Source organism: Suncus etruscus, chromosome 5, assembly GCF_024139225.1.
Source record: "Suncus etruscus isolate mSunEtr1 chromosome 5, mSunEtr1.pri.cur, whole genome shotgun sequence".
Classification (NCBI taxonomy): Eukaryota; Metazoa; Chordata; class Mammalia; order Eulipotyphla; family Soricidae; genus Suncus; species Suncus etruscus.
This window is the reverse complement of record NC_064852.1, coordinates 9,301,165-9,324,660: the sequence shown is the minus strand read 5'-3', so window position 1 is coordinate 9,324,660 and position 23,496 is coordinate 9,301,165. Positions and strand designations below refer to the sequence as shown.

The 23,496-nt window shown below is 39.3% G+C and overlaps 1 protein-coding gene across 1 annotated transcript; it reads right to left on the bottom strand.

Annotated features, from left to right (window-relative positions):
* Window positions 1-959: 959 nt before the first annotated feature.
* On the bottom strand, window positions 960-21,164 carry TNFSF15 (TNF superfamily member 15). The gene is made up of 4 exons (XM_049773795.1): window positions 20,949-21,164; window positions 9,754-9,796; window positions 8,193-8,240; window positions 960-1,402 (listed from the first exon to the last, which is right to left on the bottom strand). Exons 1-4 carry the CDS (start codon window positions 21,162-21,164, stop codon window positions 960-962), a joined length of 750 nt encoding a protein of 249 aa, XP_049629752.1.
* Between the last annotated feature and the right edge of the window lie 2,332 nt (window positions 21,165-23,496).

The window sequence follows — 23,496 nt, the reverse complement described above, 5'->3', positions numbered from 1 at the left end:
TGAAGACTTTAAAATCCTTTTGTATACTTAAAAAGAAAACTATTTACCCTATATACTGCATATAAGTTTTTGGTTTTTGAGTTTACTGACTAGTTTTCTAGAAAACTGTCTTCAGGTTTCTTGGGTGAGAAGATAAGTTGGATATCTTGTATTGGAGAAAGAAGATTTCACAAATCTTATGTGAAAGTATGAGATGATACATTTTTAGACCTTGAAGTTGGATTGTTGTCTTGTAGTTAATCTGGAGTTATTCATAGGTGTGCATGAATAAAGTTAAATGAACTATCTTATTTATGATAGTGTCTTCTGGATTAAATATTCAAAGAAAAGTGTGCTAAAATGCTATTATTATTTTTATATGAATGTAAGACTCATCATTGCTGTGTACAAATTTGAAAAACTGGGAACTCTTCTGATAGATGACATAAAGGCCAATTTTCTTCTTTGGACAACATTCATGAGAAATGCCAATATATTTCATATCTTTAGGCAGTGCATTTAAATGTTTGGATAAATGAGGCAGGATTTTTTTCCACTGAAGAGTTTATGTTGTTTTCTGAGGTTATATACATTGTTCAAGACTTCTAATTGAAGGCAAATTCTTCAAGGCCAAATTGCATGACAGTTGGGTACAACCTGAAGATGTTAGGAAGGCCTAGAAACGATCCCTTTAAAGTTTGGATGCAAGTGGGTCATACCTTCATGGCGACTTTTATTGTAATGATTATTAATTCATGACCCTTCTGAGGTAAGATGCCTGCTCTCCAGAATCTTCTCCAGTAGGGCAGAGTAAGAACTTCTGGATTCTAAATCTCATAGCTAAAGCATTGTCTCCGAGGAATGCTCCAAAAAAAAAAAAAAAAAAAAAAAAAAAAAAAAACTAGGTTGTAGTTACCTCTGATAAAAGAAAATTAGGAACAGGAAAACCTTACATCTGCATGCAATGATGTACTCTTCTTCTACAGCAAAAAAGATCCAAAGAAAGTTTTTTCTTCTGTTGTGTAGTCAACCAAAGTTGTGTCACTGACATTTACCATCAGCTTGTCCCCTTCTCGGAGGGAGAACATGGCCCCTAAATAAATAGGTTGAAACCAGGTGTCGCCGGTTTCACACACAGACTTGGTTCCCCTTAGTAGCTGCATTGGATGAGGGAATCTGTCTGATACCATGGTAATGGCCACAATGATGGATTGGGGCTTTAATGAATTTTTATCACAAGTCTTACCACCTCGAAATGTGACGTGGGAGTACACAAAGTATTCTCCCGACTCTGGGATCACCAGGAATTTACTGGTGTAGTTCATCCAGTTCTTGGTGAAGGCCAACACACCTCGATCTTGCCAACGCAGAACTGGGAAGAAATTTTCCGAGGTAGATATGGTATCTGGTTTCTGAACTGCAACTGCAAAGACAAAGGAAAGGTTTTTATTGACTTACGTTGGTAAATAGGAATATTGCTTAAAAACATCAGACGCCACACAAATGGTAAGATGAAGGAATCAAACTAGCAGCCAACAAGAGCCTTTTGGGGAAGTAGAAGCAGGTAAAGGTGTGGACATACACTTTTTCAAACATATTCTTTTTCAGAGAGCAAAAGCATAGACAGTGATCTGGGGGCAACTGACTTGGCCTCCTTATGCCTGAGTGTTCTAATCTGACAGTTTGAAATTCACCCGAGTTTTGTGATCTTGGAAAACAACTATATGAAACAACTATCTGTAAAAAAATCCACTCACTCTTTTTTTTTTTCTTTTGGTTTTTGGGCCACACACGGTGATGCTCAGGGGTTATTCCTGGCTATGTGCTCAGAAATTGCTCCTGGCTTGGGGGACTATATGGGGCAAACCATGGTCCATTCTAGGCAAGCGTGGGCACGGCAGATGCCTTATCGTTTGCACCACTGCTCTGGCCCCTCCACTCACTCTTTGGTGTTTAGGAACAGAGAATACTGCTAATACCACTCTTTCTTCTGACTGAGATAAAACAGGCTAACACCAGCCTGGTATGTGACAAGGCATGACACACTCCCATTCTTGATCTTAAAAATGATTTGCTGAACTGTTGCAACAACAATGATTCATCAGAATTAAATGCTTGTAAAGCAAATTTAGTGAAGAAGTTCTTCTTCCTAGACCTCTGAACTTTACTTTCCCTTGATCTCCCCTCTCTGCCTCCTCCAGTAATTCATAATAAAATGTTCCATAAAGCTTGTAAAACCAAACTTTTATATAGATTCCAAACACCTGTTTTTGGCCTTATTTTCCCCCATCCCAACTCCATCACACTGGCCATGCTTGGGTTACTCCGGGTTGAGTCCTTAGACAGGAATCTCTTCCAGAAGTTCTTTGGACTCCTTTTTAAGTCATTTCGCCAGTCACTTGCTTAACATTTGAGAATCTTGTAAAATTTATGTCAGAGCTTCTTCCTGCTGCATGACTACTTTCCCTGCTTCTCCCCCCAGAAGCTATAATGCTTTTGCATAAAGTCTAGCCTCAGTAAATCAAGATTTAATTTTTATTTGACCTAACTTCTCCACAATCACAAAAAGAAAATAGCAATGCCTGTGGAAAGGGTCAAAAGAGACAATGTAGTTTTTCAATGTGGCCAGCTCCACATCTGAATCTCTCCTCTCTCCTCCAGTCCTCCATCTCTATAACTCCTGAATCTTTGCTTACTGCCTTATACCTCCATGTAAGATTAATCTTCCCATTGGCAACCCCAATTCCTCTTTGGAACAGGAGACAGAGTTTTCTCCTTTCCCACTAAGCCCCAGCAGCCACCACACCTGACCTCTGCCATTTCAGTAGTCCCAGCTCTACATCTTTTTACTGTGTGGCTTTACTGTATGAGGCTGCACAACAGTTACTCATCAAATTTCACAATTACACTTCCTACCACTGAGTATAGATAAGGAAGGAAAAGGGAGATTCCTGGTCTAATTCCTGAGAGAGTCTTGGGGATTCTTAGCTACAAAGATTCACTCTCAGTATAGCCAGAGCACAACAAGACCAATGGGGAAGACACTTAGAAGTTGACCAAGCTCAATGAGAAAGAGCAATAGCAAAAGGCTCACCAGCACCAATCTGCTCAATGAACTCAAAGAAATGATGCTATAGAAAGTCATCAAACCAGAGAAATTACGAGTTGAAACAACAAAACCAATAGAAATATTTTTCTTAAAACCCATAGATGAGTTAGGCTATTCTGTGTCTATCTCTCTTCTTCTGACTTATTTCACTCAGCATGATAGATTCCATGTTCATTTATGAATAGGAACATTTCATGACTTCATCTCTCCTGACAGCTGCATAATATTCCATTGTGTATATGTACCAGTTTCTTTAGCCATTCACCTGTTGAAGGGCATCTTACTTGTTTCCAGAGTCTGGTTATTGTAAATAGTGCTGTAATGAATATAGGTGTGAGGAAGGCATTTTTGTATTGAACTTTTGTGTTCCTAGGGTAAATCCCTAGGAGTGGTATAGCTGGATCATATAAGAGCTCAATTTCCAGTTTTTGGAGAAATCTCCATATTGTTTTCCATTAAGGCTGAACCAGATGACATTCCTACCAGCAGTGAATGAGAGTTCCTTTCTCTCCACATCCTTGCCAGTACCAAATGTTCTTATTCTTTGTGATGTGTGCCAGTCTCTGTGGCATTGTAATAATGCCCAGAGACAATAGATATGAGGGTTGGAAGGATTGGCTTAAGATATGAAGCTCACCACAAAGCATAGTGTGTGCAGTTAGAGAAATATCTACACTGACGGCTATGGTGACAATGTCAGTGAGTGAGAGAAGTAGAATGCTTGTCTCAAATACAGGTGATGGTGGGCAGGAGGAGGGAGATTGGGGACATTGGTGATGGGGATGTTGCACTGGTGAAGACTATTTAAAAAAAAAAGGAAAAAAAAGAAGCTCACTGTATGATCAAAGTATCTTCAAAATTAAGAAACATATTGCTCACTAGTTAAAATTGCTAGAACAACTGGAAAAAAATCTGTTTAAAAATCAGTTATATTTACATTTCATATAGGGATCAATTTCAAATGGAACAAATATTTTCTAAAATAACAAAGAGGGGCTGATTAAAAACCACAGATGTACAGAGAAATAAACAAGAATATTTTGTAATTTTGGAGGAAAAAGGCTATTTCTAAGTAAGCTTAGAATAAACAATAACAATAAACAAAAATACAAATAAAGAGTGTGATAGGTAATATAAAAACTCTTTCTGAACATCAGAATAATAAAAAATCAAGAAAAAGATTAAGATGCTCTAAGATAATAGGGAGGCGACCCCTGGAAGATAAGAGAAGGTGGCAAAAAAGTCTTCAAAGAAATTAACAGTATCCTAAAGGTCTATGGAATGAGTTCAGGAGTAAAAATATAAAACTCATCAGAGTAGGATAAGAGCAACAGTGCAGTGGGTTCGGTGCTTGCCTTTTACATGGCTGACCAGGATTCAATCTCCTATATCTCATATGATCCTCTGAGCACCACCAGGAATAATTCCTAGGTGAGAGAGAGGAGTAACGCGTGAGCACTATTCGGTGTGGCTCAACCCTCCAATCATCATAAGGGTTTCTAAAGAATAGGAAGGTAGTTTTGATGAAGAGTTAAAAGTTAAACAAATTATAGATTAGGCACTGGAGCAATAGTGTAGTTAATAGGGTATTTGCCTGGCACATGGCTGACATGGGTTTAATTTCTGGCATTCCTTATGATTTCCTGATCACCGGGAGTAACCCCTGAGTGCCAAACCAGGAGTAAGAACTGAGCATTGCCCAGTGTGTATCCCCCTTTCACACACAAAGAAACCAAAGATAATTTACCAGAGTTAAAGAACACAGGTACTGAGATCCAAGAGGCCTGAAGAGTCCCAGTGAAAATAGATTCAAATAAGAAAACTCTAAGATACAGTGTACTCAAAATGCCAAATTTCAAAGAATTTTTGAATATTTTGAAGACAAAATATGCAATTCAGCAAGGTCAAAAATGGATAAGGAGCTTTTTTTTTTTATAAAGGAAAGTCCATAAGATACACAGCAGATCTATCAAATGATCCAGAAAAGAATAAAAGAGTATATTTCAAAAACCCAATGAAATGAATGTTACCAATAATTCTTCATCCAGGTAGATTACCATTCAGATTGAGGAGTAATACAGAGCTTCAGGGACAGACAACTGCTTAGAAAATTCATGACCATGAAACCAGTTTTACTAGATAAGGAACTTCTTAAAAAGTTAAATATACTGGATGACAAAAAATCCCCCTTCTGAACTTTTCTCCATGTAATCAAAGACATTTACTACAAGCCAACGACAAACATTAAACTCAATGGGGAAAAATTGAAATCCTTTGCTTTAAGATCTGGCACAAGATCAGGTTGCCTCCTCTGGTAACTTATATTCAATATAGTCCCAGAAGTACTTGACATAGCAATTAGGCAAGAAAAATATATCAATGACATCTAGATAGGAAAAGAAGCAGTTAAACTCTCACTGCTTATAGGTGATACTATATTTAGAAAATTCTAAAAACTACCAAAAAGCTTCTAGAAACAATATATTTATATAATAAAGTGGCAGGCTCCAAAATTAATATGCAAAATTCATGGATTTTTTTACATACAAATAATGAAAGAAAAGAAAAAGATATTAAAAAATAATCCTATGCAAAATTGTGCCTCAGAAAATTAGTTACCCCCAAGTTAACTAAAGAGGTGAAAGACTATACAAAGAAAATTACAAAATACTGCTCTAAAAAATAAAAGAGGACACAAGGAAATGGAGGCATATACTCTGCTCATGAATTGAGAAGACTAACATTTAAACAGCAACACTTCCTAAAGCAGTGTACAGATCTACTCTAATCCCTATACGAATACTCATCACAGTTTTCAAAGAAGTAGATCAAACACTTTTGAAATTCATTTAGAACAATAAATGTCCATGAAGAGCTAAAGCAATACATGGGAAAAGAAGATGGGAGGCATCACTTCACCCAACTTTCAACAGTACAATAGGGCAGTAGTCATTAAAACAGCATGATATTAGAAGAAAGATATACCCTCAGGTCAATGGAATAGACTTGAGTCTTCTGAGACTGATATCCAGGTCAGTTACTATTTGATCAATTAATATCTGATCAATTGCATAATATTTGGTAAAGGGGCAAGAAACACAGACTGAAGTTAGCAAAGCCTCTTCAATTTCTCTTCAGTTGAGAAAACTGGTCAACTACAGGCAATAAAGTAACTCAGAGCCCTCCTTAACACCATGCAAAAAGATCATATCAAAATTGATTAGAGACCTTAATATCAGACTTGAAATCACAGGTACATAGAAGAAAATATAGGCAAAACACTCCAGGACATTGCAGCTAAAGGCATCTTTAAGGAGGAAACACCACTGTTTGAACAAGTGGAGGCAGAGAAAAACAAATAAAACTATATTAAACTGAGAAGCTTTTGCACCTCAAAGGAGACAGTCACAAAGGATACAAAGGCCACCCAGGGAATGGGAATGGGAGAAACTATTCACCCAAAAACCATCTGACAAGGGATTGATATCTAAGATATACAGGATACTTACAGAACTTAACAAGAAAAAAAAATCTAACCCCATCAAAAAGTGGGGAGAAGAATGAAAAGACATTTACTCAATGCAGATGGCCAAAAGGCACATGAAAAAATGCTCTACAACACTAATTATAAGGGAGATGCAAATCAAAACAGCAATGAGGTATCATCTCACTCCACAAGACTGGCATACATCACAAAGAACAAGAATAACCAGTGCTGGCGGGGATGTGGTGAGGAAGGAAATCTCATTTACTACTGGTGGGAATGCCATCTAGTCCAACCTTTCTGGAAAACAATATGATGTTCCTCAAAATACTGGAAATTGAGCTCCCATATGAACCAGCAATACCACTCTTAGGGATATACTCTAGGAACACAAAAAACACAATACAAAAATGTCCTCTGTCCTCTTATGTTTATTGTAGCACTATTTATGATAGCCAGAATCTGGAAACAACCCACATGTCCAAAAGCAGATGAGTGGCAAAAGAAACAGGTATATATACACATTAGAATACCATGTGGCTATTCGGAAAACTGAAGTCATAAAATTTGCATATACATGAATGGATAGGGAGACTATTATGCTGAGTAAAATGAACCAAAGGGGAGGGCTTGACATAGAATTGTCTCACTCATCTGTGGATATAAGAAAAATAAAAGTCTGGAAACAATATCTAGAGATAATAGTTTTTGGGCTATATCTGGCTGTGCTAAGGTTTACTCCTGGCTCTGTGCTTAAGGATCGCTTTTGGCTTTGCTCAGGCAACCATATGCAATTCTAGGCCAATCTGGGTCAACTGCTTGCAAGGCAAGTGACTTACTATATCCAACACACTTAAAAAACACACATTACATTGTACTGTTTTGCTCTTTTATCCAAAAACTTAGGTACATATACAACTTCTTTGAGAAGCCATGGATTTTAGTACATAGGGAGATAGCTAAGAGTGACATCATGAAACTCTGCTAAATCTTTTCACATATATTAAGGAGCTTTGACAATACTGACCTGAGTGTAAATGTCCTACAAAGTCAGCTTGAAAAAGGCACTACAATAATTTGTGACTCAGGATCTTTCTTTTTTTTTTTTTTTTTTTTTGGTTTTTGGGCCACACCCAGCAGTGCTCAGGGGTTACTCCTGGCTCTCTGCTCAGAAATAGCTCCTGGCAGGCACTGGGGACCATATCGGACACCGGGATTCGAACCAACCACTTTTGGTCCTGGATCGGCTGCTTGCAAGGTCAGGATCTTTCTTATCTTTAATTAGATTCAAAATGATGTGAATCTTTGAGTCTGAGGAATGTGATTCAATAGCTGATTGTGTAAGTGAAAGAGAGAAAAAGCAGAGAAAGGAAGAGGTCTGATAAAATCCAGAGGAAAATGTTTGAGACATAAATTTTTGGCACAATTTAGGCCTTAAAAAGCCAAAAAATTCTGCTACCCAAGAGTATAGTTTCCAGTTTAGAGGAACTTTACTGTCTTCAATAGTGAGTAAGCTCAATAATGAGTTTCCAGTAACCTAATGCCAAGAGTTTTGACAGGTACGTTGAAAGAGATCTGAAGTCCTGACCTACAGTCCTTGAAATCATGAAGGAAAATTACCTGTTAGATGTGCCCTTGGTTTATCTCTGTGAACTTCAGGAGGTGAATCTGTAAGAAAAAGAAAAAAATGCTTTGTAGGCATCATGGGGTATTTGGAAGAATAAGGAGTTGCATGGTGCTTGCAAATTGGAAAGAAACAATGTTCTCCTCCTACCAACCCCCCTTGATCTAATTCCTTCCAAGCTCCCAGGACAGAAGTATCTCAGCAGAGACTTGCCCACAGATTATTTATTATTTTTTATTATAACTCTGGTTCACCAAGTTGTTCACAACTCTTTCAGGTGTTAAATGCTCCAACAACAATCCTACCAGTTGTGTAACACTCCCCCCACCACCACCACCAATTTGGCCAACAACTAGTCTTCAAATTTTGGATAGATTTTTCTAACTGCAGATACTTTATTTGCTCATCTTTTAGGTGGGCAATGTTATTATTATAAATACTCTCACAATATGGTTGGAGAGCATTTAGAATGATAATAATGTGTGCAGGAGCGACAGCACCGCATTTGGGCATTTGCCTTGCACACTGCTGACCCAGGATGGACCTCGGTTCGATCCCCGGAGTCCCATATGGTTTCTCAAAGCCAGGAGCGATTTCTGAGCGCATAGCCAGGAGTAACTCCTGAGTGTCACTGGGTGTGAACCAAGGGAAAAAAATGAATGCTAATAAGTCTTGAACGTGGGTGATACTCTCTTGCCTCTCCTTCCCTCCTGCTACTTTTATAGGTATCAATTGGCCAAGGACTTCTTCCTGGTGTCTTTCTAAATCTACTGAGGCAGCTAGGTGGTGTAGTGGAATTGGGCAAGGCTACTGGTGGTAATTCATCTCAAGCTATATATCCTTAACAGGTCTCTACTCTCTGTGTGCCTCCATCAGTTTTCCAGAAAATGTCAAAATTTACTTTTGAGCTTCAGAAATCACTACTATTAGGCCAAGCATGTTCTAATTACTATGCTAAAGATGACATTGATGAGAAAAATAAGAAAAATAATGCCTGATTCTATGTGGCATCTATTTTTCTAATACCTTTATCAGAGATAACTAATACATCCTAACCTAAGCTGTAAATACTGTTGTAACTATTTTTATTAGCTTATATTGAGACAAGTGATATGTCTAAAGGCCACCAACCCCATAGACCATGTGCAATGGCCAGAATACCATTTTGTTTTTTTAGTAACTGGGGAGAAGTCGGGGCCGGAGAGGTGGCGCTAGAGGTAAGGTGTCTGCCTTGCAAGTGCTAGCCAAGGAAGGACCGAGGTTCGATCCCCCAGCGTCCCATATGGTCCCCCCAAGCCAGGGGCAATTTCTGAGCTCTTAGCCAGGAGTAACCCCTGAGCAGCAAACGGGTGTGGGCCAAAAAACAAAACAAAACAAACAAAAAAAAACACAAAACAAAAACAAAAAAAAAAGAAAAAAAAAGAAAAAGAAAAAAAAACTGGGGAGAAGTCTCACTTCTGTTTTGGATTTGTGTCTCTCTGGACTTTGTATATATGAGAACTAGTGGAAATATTTTGCTTCCCAGGAAAAAAAAGCAACAGATATGAATATACTTACAAAATGGTGCAGAAATAGGTGTAGTCTCCACGCCCCTTGGAACCTGTTGGGAAAGAAAGATATGGTTTAGATCACTTCCGGACCTTTTGATCTATGCTTTCCTTATTGCTTGTGCATAAATAAGAAGCTACTGCTTCTTAACATGGCCTGACTACTCTGAGAGGAAAACAGAAATTTGAAGGATTTGGCTAGTGTGAATCTTGTACTCAAGCTTCCATTTTCTTCCTCCCAGCACTTTCAAAGATCTGCGTTTCTATTATGCCTGCCTTTAAAGTGTTGAGATGTATTCTGCTCTAATTTGGACACTATCATCTCGTTATTTCTTCTGTTATTGAACAAATAATGGTATTTCTCCTTTATTTTCTGGACCACAACTTACGAAAAGGGAACTATTCTAAAACAATGACATTTAAAAGAAATAACTATTTTTTTCTTATCAAGTTCAGCAATTCTTTCTTGGGTCCATAAAAAACACGAAGACATTTTTATCCCCATGCAGACCTAGTTTATGAATATTTCAAAGACTCAGTGCAGTGGAAGGCGGTCATGAGCATAGTCGTGGTGGAAGGCCTACCAGAGTACAGTGATAGTGGAAGGAATACATATTCCTATTTCCATTATTTATGAGCAGTAGACTTTTGAGCAAAACACTTTTTTTTTCCTCTGAGCTCCGATGTTATTCTTAATGAGATGGGAACGATGACATCACAAGCCCTAGTTATAAGCAAAAATGTAAATAAAGCAAGGAGAATCAAAGACACACATACCTGAATTTAAAACTTAGAAGCAAAACTAAATTCTAAGATTAGGAAAACAATCCCTGCTTTTTATATTTATGTCTCCCAAATATCTTGTTAGATATGATTTTGATTGTGTCTTGTGATTTTGATCTTGTAATTTTATGCAAACCCTGTGGTCAGTGATCCTCATGTCACTCTAGACACTTGACCAGGTTTAGATTGTAAAATGTCTGTGTGTGTGTGTGTGTGTGTGTGTGTGTGTGTGTGTGTGTGTGTGTGTGTGTGAGAATTGTCTGGGTAGAATAAGACAGCTCTATCAGCAGGGTACACAGTGAATCAATGAATTTTTTTCTATTTGTCTTCATGCATCTGTGGTGTGGTGTGCCTGCAGCTCTCTATGATGTGAGGGTAGTCATGTGTATGTACATAGTTGTGAGACTGTCATGTGTGTGTGTAACAGTAATTATCCATCTCGTTAGACTCTCTTTTGCTTGCAAGCTGACTCCCTCAGCCCTTCTGGAACTGCTCTGTGGAGCAGTGACCTAGTCCTTACCCCCTGGGTTTTCATTGCCTTTCCACTCCCTTTTCTCTGCTTCCCACCTATGTTAATGGAAACCCCATAATTTTTCCTCGAAGGTTAGCCCAGGGGTTTACTTTATTCTCCAACTTGAAACTGAAGCTGCTTTTTCTGTTTTTCATCTTCTCACATTAACACCCACACTCCAGGCCCAGCATGACGCTATTCTCCCTCAGGCATTCCTTCAACAGCCTTCTGAGTAGGGCCTCTGGCATCTATGTTCTTGCATTCTCTGCTTCATTTACTACTTTCCTTTGGAGCTTTACTAGAGCATTGTTTTATTGCAGAACAACTCTGATCTGTAAACTCCAATAATCCACCATGGCTTTTATAACATAGACCCACATATTTACCTGGGTAGTCAAATTTGCAATTTGCCATCCTAGGCTTGTTTTTTGTTTGTTTTTAACCTACCTTCACTCCCTTCAGTTCCTCTGGACTCCAGTCTCAAAGACAATCACATGAGACTCTCCTCTTTTATGCCCTTTGGTTTATTTTTTGGTTGTTGTTTTTGTTTTTGGGCTAGCACTGGTGGTGCTCAGGGGTTAGTTACGCCTGACTCAATGCTGAAAAATCGTTCATGTTAGGCTCAGGGGACCATATAAGATGCTGGGGATTGAATTTGGATCCATTCTGGGTTGACCACATGCAAGGCAAATGCCCTAACTCTCTGCTATCACTCCGAATGTGCTCCCTCCTTCAGCATCGCAAAGGTCCTCTCCGGTGGAGACTATTACTGTCCTTAGACTGAGAATGGGCATTAGAGGGATAAGCTAACTCACCAGCTCCTGAAACTTGGAAAGTAGAGAAGTATGATTTTCATCCAGGCCAATGGCTCCAAAATCTCAAACCTACATTTATTGTTCCTTCTAGTATCTGGACATTTATTGAGACAGATGGACAAGAACCAGCTGATGTATGCATTGGGACTAAGATGGAAGTGAATCTAGAAAACAAGATTATATCTAAAAAATGGGGGCATCATGGAAATCACCCCCTGAATTGTGTCTTCTAGGTTCTACAGAGATTATCCAGATGATAAAAGATAATGGCTATTCCAGGTATACAAGAGCTTGTATAAAGAGTAAAGAAGCTCAAAATAGCTATGTAAATCTAAAATATTGCTAAAATTTCCATTTTCAGATGAAAGCTTTTCATGCATTTATTACTGGACTATGAGTCAAATAGTTTTTGGAAACTAAATTTGATTAACACTACTCTATCCAGAATCAATAACTATGATGGCCTTGGTAGATGGAGGAGGGTCCTAGAAATATATTTATTTTTGTAGTATGTTTCTTGACTATTGGTGCAGTTGATATAGAAATGAATCTATTGGAAGATAAAAAACTGGAGGTGGTGTTCAGAAAGAGAATTGGGTAAATTTTATTGCATTCCTTGGGTAGGAAATGATATCTCTCTTGGTTTATTTTTTCATCATACAGTGCTTTGTTTAAAACTCTTTTGAAAATCACTGCTTGTTTTGTCAAAGTAGATATTCAAATTTTGGAACAATATTTTTGGCTCAGATTTCTGTGATGTTTTCCTATTTCTTTGCTGGATTTTTATAATTTGGACTCATTTTATTTTTGAGGGAGAAAATATTTTAGTAGTCAAGAATGCCATGATATTTTATGCAGATTTTTATGGAAAACAAAATATTCTTCCAGTCTCCATGAAGAACACCAACTAGATTTCTCTGTCCATAACAATATTATAAGTCTTGCATTTCTGCTTTCTTCTAATATTGACTGTCTATCATGGGAGAATGATGGATGTGATGGGAAATAGAAATAAATGAAGAGATTTGGGTTGATAACAGAGTTGTTTATTTGAGGGCTGGTTTATGAATTTAAGTTGGCTCCCAGGCTCTCAAGAGGGGTTATTGGATAATATTTGACCAAAAAATGTCTTAAAAGTCTGCATACTATGACTCATATCCAACACTTCTGGATTACTCTGGAGGCACCAAAGAAATGCCTGAAGAATGCTGGTCACTGTAATATTAGCTTTCAAATGAGAATAGATTCTGAACCCAAGCTCTCTCTTTCCCCATACCCACAAAGGTGTGATTTTCTCATAAATTTTCTCCCAAAATACTGAGAATCAGAATTCAATTTTATTTTCCCTCCTGAAAATTTGCCTCTCTTGGAAGTGATCATCCGTATTTGGTTGATTACAGTATCTCTCTCTCTCTCTTTCTCTCTCATAGAATTCAACTATAGACAGGCAGGCAGCAATCTGTTTCATTTGTCTTTCCCTGCTGGGTTCTTGATGACTTAGATAATGCCTGAAACCTCTGCAGAATTATTCAACACACACACTATCCAGATTTATAAGCAGCAGAAAGACAGGAAACAAAGAGAGCTGAAAAAGGACTGAGTCAACTTCAAAAAAAGTCAGCTTTAGCCAAAATTTTCCAATCTGAAAAACTAGGATAGAGATGTCCTTATTTATAAAGCATGCCCAACTTTGAGTTTTATTTAAGTGCATCCATTTGTAATTCTATTGAAATGGGTAGTCAAATTTTTTTAGGGCTGGAACCACTAAATGTCTTCAGCACAGCCAAGACTTTAGAAAATGTTTGTGCAAGTACAAGATTTGGTCAGGAATCAGAACAAGAAAAAGAAAATTAATATAAACTAGGATTTGTCTTGGTGGGTCAGTGAGAAAACTATGCACCAACATTTCATAGCTAAAGAAAAAAAATGCTCAATTTTATTCACTGGGTCCTACAGGGCAAGGAATTTTCACCATTATTTAATTTAATTTCCTTTGCATATTTATTTTGGTAAGTCCTTACTCAGACTAACCATTGCATATTACTCCAGGCATTTTGGGGTAGTGACTCAATTTCTTCAAGCAGAGAAGATAGGAGGATGGAGGAGGGGAGGATATTCCTATTGATTTGATAGTTCCTGGTTGTCAATTTCTTTCTGTTTTATTTTATTAAAACCATTGTGATTTACAAAATCCTTCATAATTGGATTTCAGATATACAGTTAATCAGGGCCATACCCAACACCAGTGTCAACTTCCCTCCACCAATGTTCTAGTTTGGGAATTTCTGTGTGTTTTTCCTTTTATTCTTCAGCTGCCCCAAACTTTTGTGATCTAGAGTCAAAGAATTATAAAGTGTGAGGGAACTGAACCTTTAGACTGAGATCAGTTCTGGAAACATGTAAGAATTCTCATAACCACTGACTGAGTGCACAAAGAAATCAAACTTGAAGTGAGCTGTTCTTTGAGATTATCTTATTGCTCTTTCTACATTCTAGAATCCCAGAAGGGGGTTAATGTGTTTGTTTTGCATAGGTGGTCCTGGTTTAATCCTTACAACTATATGGTCCATTTAGCTTTAGTCCCTTCCTTTATTTTCCCTATTCATTTTCTAATATATCCATTATAAGAAGAGATATCTATCTTGTAATCAGAAATACTGTAATTGCATTGGTATAAATGGTTTATGATCCAAATAAATATCTGGGAAATCTATGAAGAAATGCACATTTGCTCAGCCTCTAAACTTCTTCTGATCTGTACTTGCATAAAGAAAGATAAAGGCAACCTGGGACGATTTTTTTCCTCAGGCTAAGTCATGACCTCATCCTGCAAGGTGTGCCAAACACGACTCATCATGTGACCTGCCCAGTGATGCCAAGAATGTGGTGCTGGCAACTGAACCAAAGTGGAAATCCCAGCCGTGTTATTTCCTAGTGGCAAGACTTGAGCACACCACCTAACCTTTCCCCTCTAGTCAAAACAGACACTGAGCTTTATCCCACAACTCTACTATGAGTAAGAAGAACTAGAGACAATGAATGAATACCTGATTACTTCTGGGCTCAGTAAAGGCTTGCAGTGTGTGAGGTTGTTTCTAAACACCTTTTGCCTCCTTCAATTCTCATAAGCAAAAGCCACCCAGGAGGGAGCTCTGAATTCACTTTTAAGCTCTGGCTCCCTTTAACTCATTCGCCAAAGGGAGCCTTCTTTCACCTATGCTTTGCATCTAGATTTCTGCATTTCAGAATAGTCAAGAGCCTAGTATATATGCCTTCCTAAATCAAAAGGCAAGCTTTTGGCTTTTTTCCTTGGTAAGGACACCAGCTGGACTCTGACACTAGCAGCTGTTCTGCTCCTATAGTCAGTAGGGCCTGATCTAAAGTCATGTGTGTCCTGCTTTCAATAGATAAACCAAATGACAGGAATACTGCATTTCCCTGCTTGTGGTGGAAGTTGTGACTCTATTCTTTGTTCATGAATCTCTATTCCTGGGGGACCATATACCTGGTGGTCACTGTGTAATAATTTACCAAGTGACTTTTAGAGCAAGAGTTTCTTCTCAACAGTGCAAGAAAGGGGATTATCACGATTGTCTTCATCAGCTTGAACTATATTTAAGATAATATATTTCAATATAGATGGGCTCTCTTAAGAAGCAGCAAGTAGAAAACTTGTCTCACAAATGTTCTAGCTCTAGCTTTTCTAGCAGAATTCCCAACATGGTTTGAGAACAAGTATGTTTGTAGACTTTACATTTTGTAGACAGAACCTGGACTTAGGGATGCCAGGTACTTCATCTGACCTTCTACCTCTCTTTTTAGCCAACTCACACTTCGTGGGTACCTCTCATGGGCCAGGTGCTCTTAGGGGGAGGAAGAGGACCTATGCTCACTGAGTACTTTCTATGTGCCTCCACTTTTCATGGTATTCTTGTTAAAACTTCCTGGCTCATCCCACAGGTGATTAAATCACTGCTATCATACCCAGAGGCTGACTAAGCCTGCAATAACTTAAAAATGACGTATGTGGATAGGTCTCCTCGGTGATATGGTAGAACCAAAACTTTCTGGAAGTTCTATGTCTGAGCTGGTTACCCTCTATGTTCTATTGATGGTAGTCAAGGGGATTCTTATGAGATGAGGGAAGAGAAAGGAGCAATGAAAATGCAATGAAAAATGAAAAAGCAATGTAAAAGTCTTGCAGGTACTTTCAAGAAGAGTGAAAATAAAAATGAAGGGAATGAAATGAAGAGAATTTGGGGAAGTATGGCAGATAATTTTAGCAGTGAATTTAGATAGGAAGAACAGGGATAGGTAGCAGATAGCTCTGTAAAGCAGGGACTCCTATAGCATCTCTAGGAATTCATTGTTGGAACTGTATTTGAAGCTGAGTCAGCCTGGTATGGACTGTTGTTCCTGAAAATGATGGTATATGCACCAGTGCAGAAGCTAGGAAATAAGATGATAAGTTCAGAGTTTCTGGTGGCCAGAGAGAAGCTGGAGGATTGAAGGAGTCATGAAGAACCCGAAAAAGACCCAGACTGCCAGGGGCTGGGAAAATATTGGGTTGAAGGTGTCAAAGTCAGAATAGAGAAGGAGGCTTGGAGGTAGCCCATGCACTTGGGAAGCAAAATGAGTCCTCCTGCATCTATGTTCTCTCTCCTCATGAGGGCAGATCTCAGAGATGAGAAAATTGTCTTCTGTGATGGAATTTCCACTAGCAGGGAAGTTCCCAGATCATAGTGTAACATTTTCTACTGCCTTGACTCACCAATCAGACTTTAAATATTTTATAAATCCTATTTGATACCAGAATATGCTGAGACTCAGAGAGGTTAATGTAACATGCTAAGAAGAGGTCAGGTCAAAATTTAAACAGATTAAAATTTTTGTTCATGATTTTTCTAATATTACAAGCCTACCTAGCATGCCTAAAAATCCTAAAATAGTTGGCCATCTATATTCCTTTTTGCATGGGTAACATACACATTTTGTACAAAAGGAAAGACTTGTGTTAAGAAACACCCCTCCTCCATTCTACCACTTCTGGAGAGATATATAAAAAGTATGGTTACTTGCCTTGCATATGTCCAACCCAGGTTCAATCCCTAATACTGTCTATGGTATTCTGAGAAGTGTCAAGAGGGATTCCTGAGAATAATCCCAGTGCACAGCTGGATATATCTGGACACTAGCAAATTTCTTAATTGCTTTGTCCACTTTTGCACTCTGGCCCCTCTCCTCCCTGGAGTCTTGGGGGACCAAATAGGATGCCAGTGATCAAACGTAGATCAGTCCTGGGTTGGCCAAATGCAAAGCAATTGCCCTACCCACTGAGCTATTGCTTTGGCCCTCAGTGACCTATTCTAAATGTTACTCCAAGCTTGTGCTTCAAGCCCATGTTCATCCTTGAACACATACATCATTTGCTTGTCTTTACATTTTTACTTTACTGTTTTTCCATTTTGGAGAAACCTGTCTTCTCTCTTGAACACATATATCCCCCTCTCTCTCTTTTCTTACATCTTTCTAAGCTAGTTTCATTCAGTAAATATGACTTTGCTTCAGGGACTAGAACATAATACAGTGGGTAGGACATTTACCTTGTATGTGGTCAACCTGAGTTTGATCACTGGTACCTATATGGTCTGTCAAATCCTGAGCATGGCTGGATAAAACTACTAAAAAGTACGTTGGTTCATTAAAAGATTTAATAATAATTCTTTTTTTTTTCTCAATTTTTGGGCCACACGCTGTGATACTCAGGAGTTACTCCTGGCTATGTACTCAGAAATCCCTCCTTGCTCAGGGGACCAGATGGAATGCCGGGGATTGAACCAAGGTCTGTCCTAGGTTAGCCGATTGCAAGGCAAATGCCCTACAGCTGTGCTCCAGCTCCATTATAATACTTATTTTTTAAATATTACCTCCCTGATCTCAACGCCCTATCCCTGCCCTCTCCAACCTGGTTTCTCACTTTCCCTCATTTCCTGCCCGATCTCCTGCTCCTGGTATTGATAATTCTTGCCAATTTGGCTCCGAGAAATTTTTCCAGTCTATAATTCTGATAACGACAGGAAGTTGCCAGTACTAGAAATCTTGTCTAATCTAATGTAAGAAAAAGGCTTGAGAAGGTTCAAAGGAGCAAAGTTCAAAACCTCTGGAGTTTCCATTTCCACACCAATTCTTACCCAGCTAAAGGGTCAAGAAAATTCCAAGGAACCCCAGTAGAGCTTCAGAGTAACCCCTGAACACTGCTGGGTGTGGCCTAAAAACCAAAAATCAAAAAAAAAACAAAAAAAAAAACAAACAAGTCCCTGAAACAGGACTGACATACAAAGTTGTGAAGTTGCCAAAGGCAGGCACCTTTGAGGAGAATCAGGAAGTGGACTGATAGTTGGAGAATTTATTTGACAGAATATTCCCTTCATTACTTCATATGAAAGGCCCTCCTTTCATAACTGCTGGAGATATCTAATGATTCCTGAGATCAAATCATAAATCTTGGCTGAGGGTAGAGAACTGCATCCTGGGAGAAAACCTGGGAGTCAATAGATTGGGGTTTGACCAGTTCTGAGTTGAGGTTCTCAGCTTAGCAGCCTCCGGCTTCACAAAGATTTCCCCCTGGGAAATGGCATTCCTCATGCTGCCTACATGTGCTGAGGGCTCAGTGCCAGTTCTGCTGAGCCACCTGATGTATGAATGAGTGTGTTATCTTGGGATTTGTCAACACCACAATTAAAGCGATGGTAACACCACACCGAGTGCCTATAAACTGTAACTCCAAAAGGTGTACAACTACTGAGGAGTACTATGGCCAAATGTGGAAGCATGTCAACCTCATGTGTGACTTTGGAGGGTAAGCACACCAGCCAAGCACGTGTACAACCCCAAGTAATTGTCGGGGTTTTTAACTACAGTGGGTCTGGTGACTAGACCTCAGGCACAGCTTTTCAGCCACAGATCTCTTCCTTCCCTGTTCCATACGACATTCCCTGAACCACCTATGCCAAAGCGGGGCTAGGAGAAAATATAAGAAGTGGTGCTCTCTGCAAGCTCCCCAAGATCAAGTAATCTTGACAGCCACCTGGAGCTAGTATTGCATGACATTTAGATTATCTCAGTGACCACATGTCTGTGGACTTCCTCACATTCCCAAGTACAAACTGCTCATGCAATGGCCATAAGCATAATGTTAGAATGTTGATATTAATATCCTATTTTGGTAAAAAAGGAAATCGGCTAATGAAAGAAAGCCTTGTGCTTATTTTCAACTCTGCCAGATGTAGCCACGCTGGTTTTTTTGGCTTAGCTTTCTAAGCATCTTATCATTTTCTCTGTGATGTCTACTTTAGCTCTGTGTGGTGACCTGGTTTTCCCCTTTTCAATCCCATTTTCTTCCTCTTTTTTTGAATGGTTTCTTCTTTGTTTCTGTTGCAGAACCCATTCTTAGCCTATCTGGGCTCTATTGGATGGAGCTCTGAGCATGTTTACACCCTGGCTCCTAAGAATCTCATCTTCCAGTTGAGCTGACCCATTAGTCAGTTTTTATCTGAGATAAAAACTTCTCCTTTGATCTTTTGGGTACAGCTTTTACCTTCTATTGACAAGTCCTTTTCTAATCTTTTCCACCTTCAGCTTCTCTCCATCTCTCTCCCCACCCTTGTCCCCAAACCTCTTTTTTTTTTTTTGCTTTGATTTGGAGCCACTACAAGCTATGTTCAGGGTTTATTTCTGGCTCTATGTTCAGGGGTCAATTTTTCTCAGAACCCAGGCATTCTGTGAAGCCATAAAAAATATCTGTTTTCTCTTTTGGACTGTAGCACACTGTACTGAAATAAAACCTGTCATCTCAGACAGGTACCACTAGAAGTAATCCCTCAGCACAGAGCTAGGAGTAATCCTTGAGTACCAGCAGGTATGACTCACCCCACAAAATAGTGCATTACTTGTGGGAAACATTTTTCAGACTTTAAGATGCATTTCAAAATTCCTCATCTAGAATGAGAAGTTTTCTTCTCATCACCTATACCAACCCCACCTCTTCTCCCCACAACTCATATTCTTTGTTGACCAAATTCCTCTTCCAACTAACCCTTCAACCCCAGAAAGACCTAGACATAGATATAGACAGTAAAACATAAGTTCTTCCCAAAGTTTTGAAAAAGAATATTTCTAACCCAGGAAAAGGGAATGATTCGCTGAATTCTAGCATATACATATACATAGATATACATATAGTAGAACCAATTGAACTTTCATATTTCCAGAAATTTATTAAACATAAATAAAATAATCACTCATTAGAAACCCCCCCAATTCATACTATTAAAAATATAAAAATATAAAATTTTATACTCCCACATGTTTGTGTATTCATGATCTAGGATTACGGATAATGAAAATAACCTTTTTCTATGTTTATATATATATTTTTCAGTGATCATGTGTTCATTATGGGGTTACTGGGGCACAAGCAATGGTATAGTGGGTAGGGCACTTGCCTTACAAAGGCCAACCTGGGTTCAATGCCCAGCATCCCATATGTCCCCCATGACCCATCAGGAATGATTCCTGAGCTCAGAACCAAGAACATCCCCTGAACACTTTTGGGTCTGTCCCCCAAACAACTAAAGTAACAAATAAAACATAAAGGGTTTCTGGTAAAGAATGGCTGTTCCCGGGGCCGGAGAGATAGCATAGTGGTAAGGCATTTGCCTTGCATGCAGAAGTTGAATCCTGGCATCCCATCTGGTCCCCTGAGACCGCCAGGAGCGATTTCTGAGCATAGAGCCAGGAGTAACCCCTGAGCATGGCCGGGTGTGACCCAAAAACAAAACAAAACAAAACAAAAAAAAAAAAAAAGAAGAATGTTCCCAAGTGAATAATCTACAATAATTTTTTGCAGAAAGATGAAAAAACGACAAGTTCTTTGGATATAATAAGAATCAGAAACCCAATTGGACATGTCCATTTGTCATTTGATACATTTTCTTTCCATGCTGAAGGATAGATGGAGTCGCTCCATCCATAACTGCCACGGATCCCAGCAGATCTACCAATCCCTGTGGTCAGCATAGTTAGAGTCTTGCTTACCTTACTCTTGCAGCCCTCCTTAGGGGTCTGGATCTGGCAAATAAACAGGTAGCCAATGAGTCCTGCCAGGATGAGGATGGACACCAGGCAGCAGGTGAGAGCCCTATCTGTGCAGTTTCCTCTTCTGGCAGTGTTCCTGGCTCGGGCCGGATGTCCATAGATATGGTCCTCATGTAGCATCTCCACGCTGATGGCATCCACTGTATCCCTAGCCATGTTCCTTCTGTTCCTGGAGATGTCTCTAGGCTTCCTGGCTAGAGAGAGACCCTCCATTAAATAGAAGCCCAGAGCTCACAGAGCATGAATTAATCACTGCTTACTCCTCCCTCTAACCTCTCTCCCTGCCCCCTTCACAACATGAAATGCACCCCGCCCGGTTAGGGAATGCACCGCCTACAACAGAAACCAAGTTTGGTCTAAGAAAAAAAAAAAAAAAGAAGAAGAAGGAGAAGAAAGCTTTCCCAAGCATATTTATGTACAGTGTGCTCATGCTTCAGTTGCAGAAGGAAGTCAGGAAAGTCCCTGGAGATGGGAAGAACAAGAATCCAGCAGGTCAGCGGGCGGCGCCAATGAGCAGATACCTGGTCCCAGAGCTGGAGGTCAGCCAGCTGGCCAGTGTGAGGCAAAAGCAGCTCCTGGAAGTGAAAGTGAGTGAGGGACAAGAGCTATGTGGTGTGGCTTGCAGACTGGGAAACAGAAGCCACATTTGCATCACCATTCTTCCAAGTGATGCCAAGCCCCACTGTCACCCCGAGCCTCTTGGGGATTGTCTTCGCCTTGCACAGAGGGGGAAGATTCCAGAAGGTGAAGGAGTGGATCCTCATGACAAAGGGCCTAAGACAGGGATCCCGGGTTATTTTTCAAAGCCAGGGTCAGAGTTCTTTCTTCAGTCACACAATCATCTGCGATAGGAAAGTATTTCTAATCTAGTTGGATCGATTGCCTAAGCAATGAGGATGTGAGGAGGAAATTAATTGATTTCTACTCCCCAGTTAGTTCAACGTTAACTGGGGCCTACTAGGAGGCCTCACCCACAGCTGGGCGTGTGTGTGTGTTTGTATGCGAGTGTGTGTGTAGGACCATAACATGCCATTAAGATAAACACTTCTTCAACACTTCCTTTGTACCAGTGTGCTGAGTTAAATAGATCAATGCAATTATTTAGTCCTAAGATAACCTTTGGAAGCTGCAGTGCTTTTATTTCCACTGGGGGTTAGATAAGGAAATAGCAGCATGGAATGAAAGTGATGAACCCAGAAGGAGTTCCAGTAGGGCACACCCATGAGTATTGGGTTCCCACACCCTTTCTATTCTGGTAAAGGACTGGGAAGGCTTTAAGGAGGAGGTATAGGGATATATTCGTGAAGTTTAGGGAATTCCACACACACAAAAAAAAGTTACTGAGAGAGGTAAATTGAAGGAGATATAGTCCAGATAGAGCTACCAACGAAGTTTGACTTCTGTTCATAGTTTCAACCCATCGGGATACTTAAAAAGGTCTACAAGATCTGGCCTCGGTCTCATCTCTTATTACTTTTCCAAGTTGTAGTTCGCACCGTTGCACAGGTTGCTAACTGCTAGGGCTGCTATCTCCACCTGTGGGAAAGCTTCTAATCCTTCCCCTTCATTTTACTATGTTCTCCCAGTTACAAAAACCAACCAACAAAAAACAAACAAATTAAAAAGCAACCAAGAAAACCCAAATTAAAAAAAAAAAGAAGGGCAGAGAACTTCCACACATTGCAATACCCCTAAGACTTGTGAGATAGCCAAAATAGTTTCATTTTTATTTATTTATTTTTTGAAAGGAAGAGAGTTTAGGGCCATACCTGGCTGCGCTCAGGGCTCTGCACTCATAGCATTTCTGGTGGGCTCAGGGAACCATACGCAGCACTACAGATTGAACCCATGTCAATTTCAAGCAAGGTAACTGCATTACCTGAAATACTACCTCTCTGACCTCTACTTAAAAATATTTTTATTCTCTCTCTCTCTCTCTCTCACTCTCTCTCTCTCTCTCTCTCTCTCTCTCTCTCTCTCTCTCTAATGACTACCTCACATGGGACTGTGTTTATTTTTTCACCATCATCTCTAGTACATCATCACTTCTAGGAAGGTGGGTATTAGATCATGCCCTTTCTTTGTAGATGTAGCTCCTAAGGTAGTGGCAACTATATAACTAACTTTGAATCTATAGCCTTTGGAATCAGCATATTTTCAAAAAATCCCAGCAAAGGCTGTTTTTTTTTTTTTAATACTCTGGTTATTTATTATGGTTAAACAACTTTCATAAGAAGGGTTGTTTTCTTTTCTTTGATACCAAGAGATCCTTTTTTGTTGTAATTTTTAAGTGCATAATTATTCTGAGACTCAGCTTGTCTTGAAGGAGCTTATACAGAAGTTCTTATTCTTATATAATAGGTCCTCAGATCATGTATTTTTGTTCAATGCCATTTCTTTCTGATGCTAAGGCAACAAAATTTATATGAAGAAATAAAGAAAGGAAAGAGACAATGTCTAATAAAAGCCAACTTTTAGATTCTGACTA